Below are 10613 nucleotides of genomic sequence, written 5' to 3'. Positions count from 1 at the left end.
GCTCTCAGGGATGCGAAATATCTATGATTGTTTGGCTATACACAGATACATAATACATGTAATGCAGAGCATGATGTAATGGATACAGTTTAAAAATTGTTTTTACTAATTTAAAAAGAAAAGATTCACTGAGTGTTTACTGCCAGTTCTTCTCGTCCACTTTACGCTCTTGATTTAATAAAGAACATTTTTGTAACTACTACTAAACAACACACTACAATTACACATTGCAATATATAATAAAACAACTTTTTAATAATGACAGTTTAATAAAAGAAATTAACATTCATTAGTGAATACATAGTTTTTTATCTGTAGCTCTATTATGACTGACAAAGTTTAGCCCCTTATATATGAAATAAAATTATTAAAGGGTTAGTCAAAAAGAACTTTGATATTTAACGTTATTGAATACTTTTTCTTCTGAATATAATTACAAAATTCATTTCATATGTTATTATTCAAATTATTACAAGGGTTTTAATAATATACAGAGTTTGTTTGTATTGAATTGCATTTCCTGTCAACGTTATCCATAGATACAATTTTGATATAGTTAGCGTATAAAAATACTATTTTAATGGTGAGGTGTTAAGCCTCTGATAAAAAAGTGCAGACGGACATAGAAATGTCTGTCAGTGGTCGTAAATTTTTTTAGGGACCGTTCAAGTATTACGTAAGCCGATTTACTGCAATTTATCCAGCCTCTCTCTAAAAATAATAGTACATCAAGCATAGACAATGAGTGTAACAATGTTACTATTGACGTAATTACCAAATAAGTAAAACAAAGGAAGCATCTCCCCCATAGTAACTATTATAATCAGGCATTTTTATAATTTTCTCGTAACTCATTTCTATAAACCTGTCCCGGTACTCTGTAAAAACGGTTTCCATAATGACGTCACTAAGTGCATGTTCGTCGTTATAATATCCGAAGACATTACAATCTTGGAATCACGTTACCGAAAGCGCTATTAGGAATACGTGGTAGGCTTACGGGTCTAAAATTCAAGTTGTTTCGAAAATTCACCAAAAGATTCTATTTTAACTTCTTCGGCCCAAATATAAGGTCTGCATCCGGTGCGCCCTTCGGGTGCTGGTACTTCTGCCTCATGTGCTGCCCTCGGTTGGGATTTCCACTCCGTTCTGATCCTCCTCCGCTTTCGGCGCTATATTCTTCTTCCTCTTGCCTCTCGGATATGTTTAATGTTAACCTAGAATTGTGTAAACTTTACTAAACCAACCATATATTGATGATATATAATTAGATTATTTAATATTGTCTTTTGTTAAAATAGCACATTTACACATTAAGAAAAACACTTTTTGAACGGATTAAAGCTATGTATTATTATTAAAAACTTATAATTATTTACATAATTCTAAATTTTAATTTTTTTCCGACGTTTCGCGTGCTTTACGCTGAACATAATACATAATAATAACACATAGCTAAAATCCGTTCAAAAATTGTATTTCTTATTTAATATTGTTTTCCCTTAAATCGAGGCAAAATTTTAATTACGTTTATGACAACATCGTTTAGAACAACATACCGGTTATATTGACCAAAATCAACGGTCCCGGCTGAATTCTATTGTATTAGGTACTTAATAACAACGTCATCGATTTTTACAACCAAATATGAGTAGTTCCTTCGATGTCACTATAATAGATTTGACTGTATTTCCAAAGAAAATGGTACATTCAAATTTATTAATCATAATAAACAATGTTATAATAACAGTTAAAATATTATAAATTGTTTATCGTAGATAACATCGCTGCATCTCACGACGAGTCGAAGAGAATGTTATTCAACGAGTCAAAAACAATAATAAATAATGCAGTGGCGCTATAACGCTATCTTGTCTCTGATTGCATCCATTTCATAGACAGGAAATCAGCCTTCTGTGCCAGACATGTCATCGTAAGAGTCTTGTTGTTGAATTGTATGTTACTTGCGGACATAGAAAAATCCATTAACTTCACTAAAAAATCTAAGACGCACTTGTGTGTCAACTTACAAAATTTGTGGCCCCATTATTAATATTAGGACGACTGAAAGTGTAATAAAAGGTGAAACCGTGCAAGTCTCTGAGGCATTCAAATCAGGGAGACACAAAGACTGTCTATGTGCGCGTTTCACTCGTACGGTAAACATATTATATATACAAAATTTCTACTGAGGTAGACCTAATTGTTTGTAAATATAATTTGTTAAATGTTTTTTTTTTTTTAAGATAATCGGTGTAGGTATTTTGACGTTCGAATTAGTTGTAACTGTTAAGGTAGAATGATGATGTGGAAATAAATAAAGATAAATATCGTGAGGAAACCCTTACCCATAGACCTAAAAATCAAAGATGTCAGACACAGAAGGCTCACCCAAATGACTAAAAAAATATTATTAAACATATACAACACTCTTAAGGCAAAGACTTGCTTGCCACACCACTTCCCTGCGACGTTAAAAACGAAAAAAAAACTTACCGTTTGACCCTCTCCATCTCCTGTTTGTCGGCGAGTGCCTGTTGTTGGAGATTACTTGCGAGCTCTGGCGGCGCATTGAAAGACTTATACTGCGGTTTTGTTCCTTTACGGACCATTAACACAAATTCCACGCCTTCTTTGCCTTGCTAGAATACAAATTTATTTGTCTAGATACAAATATTTACAGAACATTTCGTGTTTTATAAAGCGGACAGCCTGGTCCTTAATCATTCTTAAATAGAAATAGAAAAAAGTATATAATTATTATATATATATATATATATATTGTATACAATTTATTCTGAGGCTAACCAAGTACAACATTATATATAAGAAGTAATAAAAAGGGAGTAACGATAAGAGTACGTGTTTTGTGTACACACATGCCTGGTATATGTTTAATTATTCAAACAAGTATGGTGTTGTTTTATACAACAAATATTGTATACAATTACTTCAAAAAAACTAAACTTATAGTGATGCCTTTGTAAGAGATGGCGAAATTAAAATCACGCATTCGGACATTAGTATTTTATTTTAGAATCGCACGCTCGTTAATACAAAGTCATATGTCAAATAACATGAACTTTTTTTTTTAATATTATGGCAATAGTTTTGACTTTATGCCAGTTTCAAGTAAAAGGTTGGGAAACTACAAAGACATAAATTAAAACAAAGGGATAAGCTAGTTAAAACAAAATATGTATGTTACGTAGCCCTATACCATGGAATCTGTATTTCGCAATATATTAAAAATAACACGTCCCTAATGTTACATGGTGTCAGCGGAATTTTAATTATAATTTAAATTGTAATTTTATTTTTAAAATAAATTAGTTTAAATCATTTGGTTTTTTTTTGAAACCTTCAGCTGTGACCTTCGTAATTTGTACATAAACATATTACATCAATATATTATTATTGATTTTGAAAGAAGATAATACATCATAATACAATAAAGGATAAAGCAAAAGGCAGGAGATTTTAGTCGGAAACGGAACATGTAGTATTGTAAGGAATACAGAAAGGAGGTGCGGTCATATTTGGAACATGATAAGAACATACGGTCGCAGTCACTAATATCTTCTCTACACTCACAAATATTGCTATAGAACATTGGTTTGATTTGTTCCACTTTGGTTCGATGTTTGAATATATATTAGGTCCTTACATATGAAATTGGCGTTTTGTATGGGAGGAACAAAAAGTCGAATATTTTTAAATATAATATATTTTATTAATCAAAGTATGAACCATTGTTTTCTATGCACTTCTGCCATCTCATAGGTAGTTTGTCGACCGCTTTACTAAAAAAAAACCAGTCGGACGGGAATCAATAAAATCTGTGAAGGCGATTTGGACTGCCCCATCAGAGTTAAATTTTTTCCCTTGCAAGAAGTCCAAATTTCGAAAAAAAATGGTAATCTGTTGGAGCAAGGTCCGGGGAGTACGGAGGATGTCTTAGACATTCCAATTGGTAGCCGTCTGTTGTGCAGTGTGTGGTCTAGCGTTGTCGTGAAGTAGCAGTGGCGTGGAGCGATTGACCAGCCTAGGTTGTTTAGTCGCTAGCTTTTCCATCATGATTTGTAATTGCTGAGAATAGACATCAGCCGTAAAAGTCTGGCCAGATTTGAGAAAACTGCAATGAACAATACCGGCACTAATCCACCAAACGCTTACAAGTAACTTTTTTGGGGTTAATTTTCGCTTGGGGCAGGATTTGGCTCACTGGCCAGGATTCAACCATTGCGCTGAGCGCGTCTGATTATCGTAAAGAATCCATTTTTCATCACAGGTAATGATTCGGTTTAAAATACCTTCATTATTGTGCCGGTTCAGTAATGTCGCAGCAGCAGTCGACACGCGTTAGCCGGTTTGCTTCAGTCAATTCGTGAGGTACCCACCAATCAAGCTTTTTAATCTTCCCAATTTGCTTCAAACGAAAACGTCGGAACGAAAAATGAACTGTGTTTTCTTTTGCAACATGACCGCCATACACATAATTCCCCATTCGAGTCGTTTCCGCAGCACTAGTGCCACGGCGGAACTCGTACTCGCAAACAGAAAAAAACAAATGAATGACGGTCATCGAAGCAGAAATACATGAGTAAATAGCTGTACAAATTTGAATTTGAAATTCCTAACCAAAGGTAGGAGGTATTTGAGGTCAAAGTGGCCAATACGACAAAACGCCAATTTCATATGTAAGGACCTAATATATGTATATATAGTTTCATAATGTCACGACTATGAAACTATGAACATATTTGTTCTTTCATGTCACTATAGGAAGCTTTGAAAATAAATTCTATAAAATATGATTATAAAAAAACGCAAGTTCAGGCAGTTCCTATATCAGGAATAATTCCTTGTAACGACTGCAGTTTTGGGCACGGTTGTAATGAAACTCATTTGTTTTTTTTTGTCATAGAAGAATACAAACACGAATTGCACAACGTCTATTGAACAGTCTGTTTTTTAAATATGGACACTTTACTAATTAGTATCTTGCAGTAATAAAGGGGGTCGCGGGACAGGAGTGTGTGAGAGACGCAAAAAACTCATAAAGCAAGTAAAACTTTACCAATAACTGTTCGTATGTCTTCTTAGTTGTCTGTCTGCACGTTAAAGGAACTGCTATATCCCGTTGTTGGGGTCGATTTTCGCGTTGTCTTTCCGCTATATTTTCCATTACCATTTTCTCGAACGCCGATTCGAACTCCACATCTTTCACCTATAAAAAATACTATATTTAACCACGGAATAGATTTTGAAGACATTGGATGAGTTTTTTTGGTCTTATTTTGTACTTTAATATTGCGTTTTATTATTTGTGATATTCACTCTTCCATTTATAATTGTATAATGTTACATTTTAAGAAAACACTTTTTAAACGCATTGAAGCTATGTATTATTATTATAAACTTATAATTATTTACATAATTTTAAATTAACCGTGGTCACCGTGACCACGCACGCTGTAAAGCACGCGAAACGTCGGAAAATTTAAAATTATTATTTAATGTGTAAAAGCTTTGTTAACAAAAGACAATACTATGTTACATATTCGTAAATTGAAACTAAGATTTATTCTTAAGTTGATGAATAACCAGATGACCTCATTAATTATATGAGTTAATCCTGCTCTAAGGAATGTTATGACAAGTCCTAATTGTCAAAGTTTAAAAGTAATGAATACTTATCTAGAGTTAAGTTAAGTTTACATTTTATAATACAGACTTAAAACTCATTACAAAACAATTCGTTTAGTTGCCAGTTATTTTAATTATTTAGTTTTATTTAAAAACGGTCATTAATCTCCGTTAGAAAAGTATTATTGTCAATATGATCAATTACCTATATTCAAAGCAGCAATTTTAAAAGTGTATTTTTTTAGTTCTATTGTACTACAACGGTTTGATACTCACAGTCGCTGGCCGTCTCGGTTCAATCGTAATATCATCCTGTCCATCTTCTTCGTTTCCCGCATTTTCCGTCAACTCGTCATCCGAACTCTCTTCAGGAATCGGTGGATTATTATCAGTCTCATCGTCTGTCTCCACAATTGTGTCCAATCCATCTGCTATGCTGTCCTCTCCCTGCTCTTCATTCTCATAATCCTCCTCCCCCAATTCAGGGTATAACGTCTGCCTCAATTCCTCTATAGCATCCTTGCCTTGTTGCCAACTCGTGAACAAAGTCAACTTCGGCCTCAAAGTGCTCAAACACTCCTGGTAAATATATTTCACGTATATCGGAAACTTATTTTCCTCTGTCCAATATGGGTCTGAATATTTGAACCAGTAGTAATTTTGGAAGAACACCAAGAAGTAATCCAGGCGTTTCTTGCTGGAGCCACTGTTGAAGTACGCTCCACAGGTTTCTAGTAAAGCACAGACCAGTCTGATTCTGAACACATTATCTGGCGGATCCAGGGCGGACACGTTAGTGTGGTCATTGGAGACTCCGAACGTGATGAAGGAGTACAGCACGGTGAAGATGTCACGCGAATCCAGTAGCTTGTAGTTGTATAGCTCTCCCAAGTATCTGACGGTAGCGATACGACGTTGATTGTATCTTGGATGAGGGTCTTCTAATGTTAGTCTGATTTCTTCCATAATGGTGTCGACAACTGCTGGGGCGACAACTTCCTGCCAAACGGACAATTCTGCTGTGAGTCTTGCCAACGCGCGTCTTGCACTGGCTCGTACCCTCCATCCCCCAGCCAAATGTAGTATTGCGACAGCAGAAACTTCGGTATCCTCCCAATTCAGTTTCCTCATAAGCCTGAGAATCTTTTCCTCGTTAGTCTTTTGGAGATCTTCGTGAAGGATCTTTCTTATGAATTGATGCATAGGTGCCTCTTCTTCTTTCGGCTGCGCGGGCGCTTCGGGAGGACACACGTAATAAAATGCATTTTCGATTTGTGTTACGTATCGCGAATCTAATGCTGATACCGTCTGAAATAGGTTTTATTCATTTAAAGTTTTAAAACACAAGAACTGCTAATATGATTTAAATTTTAAAAATATATTATAAATGTAAAAAATTGTTTTATTTATTTTCGACTATGATTCAATTAGATAAAAACTTTAATAAATCTACTACATATAAAATACGTCAAACACATTAAACTCTTAGTATTTGTATGGAATAGGTTTCCTTTGCTGACTTTCACCAAAATTATAAAGAATTTTTTTTGTGATAAAATATGTCATCTTTAATGCATGAAGAGAACTAAAACATACCTTCTTCCTCATCATCTGTTGTAAGTATATCATAGTCCGTTGATGAGTGTCTGAATTACAATATAAATATCTTCCACACGTTTCTAACAAATTGCAGGCCATTTCTATGTGATGATGTTTGAAATCGTGAAGGAGGACTTTTAAACAATATAACGCTTCCATCTTTGAGTATAGATTAAATTTCACAAGCTCCCCAATGAATCTCACAACTTTTATCTGGAAATATTTATTTTATTTATTAACAGAAATTTACAGAAAATAAAAAATTTAACATAATTAAATCAAAAGGAGGGCAACTGGCGGCTTTATCGCTTTCGAGCGATCTCTTCCAGGCAACCACTAAAGAGTGAGTAAAGAAAAAACAAGTATTAAATGTCATAAGATAGGCAAATGGTGCAAAAATACATATTAAACACATTTATTAAGTTTAGGTATATTTTTTTATAAACTTATCTTTTATAATAAACTTTTTTTTTTAAATTATGGCAATAGTTTTAACTTTATGTCAGTTTCAAGTAAAAAGGAATATACTTTACCTTTGATTCAATATTAATCTGATCCTTTTTTCTGACGTGGTATTTGAAATCTTGCTTTAACATTTGACACAAATCAACACAAACATCTGGAAGGACTGGATACAGTATTGCTGCAAATCTTGAGTAAAATGGTAATAAATCGAGTCGTGTCCTAGCAACACTGAATAGTACTCTGGTGAGTTTTTTTCTGTTGTTTTTTGTGTTCAAATTTAGAACAAAATCTACCGCTGCGTTGTCAATTAATTCTCGGTTAATGCAATTAGGCAGTTCATTGAGAAATGCATCTAGAGCGTATCTGAAAAAAAATGTGCCAGATACTTAAGCCAAGCTGTAAAGACAATGTCTTACTTAGTGCGTATTGTGCAATCCTCAGTCCTGAGGTCGAGCACACATACATGTGTTGATTTGGATGGTTTGAAGTAATTGGGTATGTACTAAAAATTTTAATTATTCATTCACTTCTCCAGAAATTATAGCTGTCCTTCATACATTTAATTGTATATAAATGTGCAACATTAGCTAATATTATCTATTACTGATGGCAAAGATTTAAAATAATATTTACACATGAATGGATAATAAGTTTGGGCCTCTGTTCAAATGTTGTTCTTTAATAATTTCACACAAATATAAAATAAATGAAAACAAAGGGCATAATTTATACTGGCAACATTACCCTTACATGGCTATATATCAATTCCATACACACAGTTTCTTAACAGAAATTATTAATCAATCAGAAAACGTAAGAATTTCACTTACTTATTAGATACATTAGAAGGCACAGCCTCCTCCTGATCTACATCAGGCACAGATGGTTCCTCGCTGTCACTAAGCTCGTCTTCTTTTAGGTCTTCATCTAACATTTCTTCAGTCACTGTTTCAGTTTTGTTTTTAAGAGTCTGAAATTAAGTAGTAATAATATTATAGTTTATTGTATTACAACAAATAAAACTAAATAAACAAGAGATATTTCAATGTCAAATACCTATTGCAGGTAATTATTTAATAATTTTAAGCAGATGTATTCTTAACTAGTATTTTGTTATAGTTGTTTTTTATTTTTATTATTACTAATACTAAAAATAACAAAAAACTTTAAAATTATGTTTATTCAGTATTCTAGTTTACATACTTCTTTTAATTGATAATTTGGCATAAACACTTTCAAGTCGGGCAAGTTTGTATAGAATGTTCTTGTATCCTCATCCTGCCAAGGATCTGTGGCTGCTTGCATTGTGTACTCTTCATTACCCCCAATAGTAACTGTTCCTTGTGTTTCAATAACATTTAATGTGAGAGTAGGTGGCTCACCAGCCTCACCAAGTTCCTCGCCTAGTACTTCAGCAAAGTTCTGAGCACCAGTTAGTAATTTGTCATATGTAGCCTGTAAAAAATTAAACATGTAAATACATACATATTGAATATGTTAGAGTTTGTGCCAAAAGAGAATGAGGCTGTTAAAAACTAATATAATTCTGAATTGTTTATATCATTGAATTTTGTTGTTTCAAACTTGTTAAATTTATCACAAATGTTTATTTACACTGCTATAACATAGGTAAAATTATAGGATTATATTCACAAATACCTGATGTTGTTCCAATTGATCTTTTCTCTCCTGAGATAGTTCACCACGAGTGTGTAAAGTCCTCTGATTTGCAACATGAAGTGCTTGTAATTGTGCTCTTTCTGCTAAAAGGTGCTTAACTAGTGATGCATAATAGTCTTTTAACAAGGATCGGACTGCTGTTTGCTTTTCTGCAGGTAGAAACGTATTTCTTGGAACTGTGACGTTTAGCTTCTGCAAATATAAAACTGATTAATAATTGCACTTTATATAGTTTAGTTAAATCCAATCTTCATTTTGTTTACTGCAAAAACACATAAGTCTCGTTACCTCAGCAACATCCTTGATTTTCTTTGGGATCAAACCAGCATAATCTTCACCGCAATGTTTACAAAATGATAATAATATTGGTATATTATTATGGTCTTCTTTATCCATATTAATAAGAACGGTGAGAACATTTCCTAGTAGTGGTAATCCAGTTTTATTTGTAAAAATTCCAACACATACCAACTCAGCATAAAATCTTAAGTCAACACGCAATTTTGAAGAATTAGCTATTTTGTCAGTAGCCTTGAATGAAAGAATTTTTTGCCAGTTTTCAAAGAAAAATGGTGAGAATTCAGTGTAAGTCCGATGAAGTGCCGAACACAAGTTTATTGCAGGAGCTATATCAGACATTTTTAGTTTTGCCTCTACAAGTGCTGCTGCTACTTCTGATATATATTTAGTTAGGTTAAGTGTACTTAAGTCTTTCATCAAAATATCTAATTGAGGCGCACTGAATGATTTTAATTTCTTAACAAATGTTGTATTTTTCTTTAGTCCAGAATCTAATTTAGAGAAATGATTTTCTGGAGGTCTTACACAGTTAAGATTTTTATTTCTTATATCAGATTTACTACTAATTCTAGCTTCAAGTTGGGTGATATATTCTGATAGGACCATTCGGTCATTGTCTTCAGTATTCTCTGGAGGCTCACCTCCAGTACTATCAGTTTTCCCTTCTGCATCTTTCTCACTTGTAGTCATGATCTAAAACTATATTATAAAAAAATATGTAACAATGTGTTGTTTATTTAATTAAATAGATTATAAATGTTTGTTGCTTAAGTACCTAACACTGGCCAGTCGCCACTTGCCCCACGATAGTATAAACTCTCAACTCTAAATTCTAGCTTCCAGAATCACCATTAACCAACTACAAATGACAATAAGGAAACACGATTTCAAAGTGGTCAACTGTCAGTTCAAAAGTGACA

At 33.5% G+C, this 10613-nt stretch overlaps 1 protein-coding gene across 1 annotated transcript; it reads right to left on the bottom strand.

Moving 5' to 3' along the window:
* Positions 1-266: 266 nt before the first annotated feature.
* On the bottom strand, positions 267-10559 carry LOC123706966 (regulator of nonsense transcripts 2). Its single transcript, XM_045656653.1, has 11 exons — positions 10469-10559; positions 9682-10392; positions 9373-9585; positions 8917-9168; positions 8544-8683; positions 7782-8076; positions 7246-7461; positions 5926-6957; positions 5081-5230; positions 2497-2642; positions 267-1217 (listed from the first exon to the last, which is right to left on the bottom strand). Exons 2-11 carry the CDS (start codon positions 10381-10383, stop codon positions 1043-1045), a joined length of 3321 nt encoding a protein of 1106 aa, XP_045512609.1. The 5' UTR covers positions 10384-10392; positions 10469-10559; the 3' UTR covers positions 267-1042.
* Between the last annotated feature and the right edge of the window lie 54 nt (positions 10560-10613).

Source organism: Pieris brassicae, chromosome 3 (assembly GCF_905147105.1).
Source record: "Pieris brassicae chromosome 3, ilPieBrab1.1, whole genome shotgun sequence".
NCBI classification, from domain to species: Eukaryota; Metazoa; Arthropoda; class Insecta; order Lepidoptera; family Pieridae; genus Pieris; species Pieris brassicae.
This window is presented reverse-complemented; position numbering and strand designations above follow the sequence as displayed.

Excerpts from the sequence above, each read along its gene's own strand:
- LOC123706966 (XM_045656653.1), bottom strand. The coding sequence starts at position 10,383 with ATGACTACAAGTGAGAAAGATGCAGAAGGGAAAACTGATAGTACTGGA. Across the intron at positions 5,231-5,925 it reads AACCGAGACGGCCAGCGACT|GTGAAAGATGTGGAGTTCGA; the intron begins GTGAGTATCAAA and ends TATTTTTTATAG. Across the intron at positions 1,218-2,496 it reads GAGATGGAGAGGGTCAAACG|GTTAACATTAAACATATCCG; the intron begins GTAAGTTTTTTT and ends ACACAATTCTAG.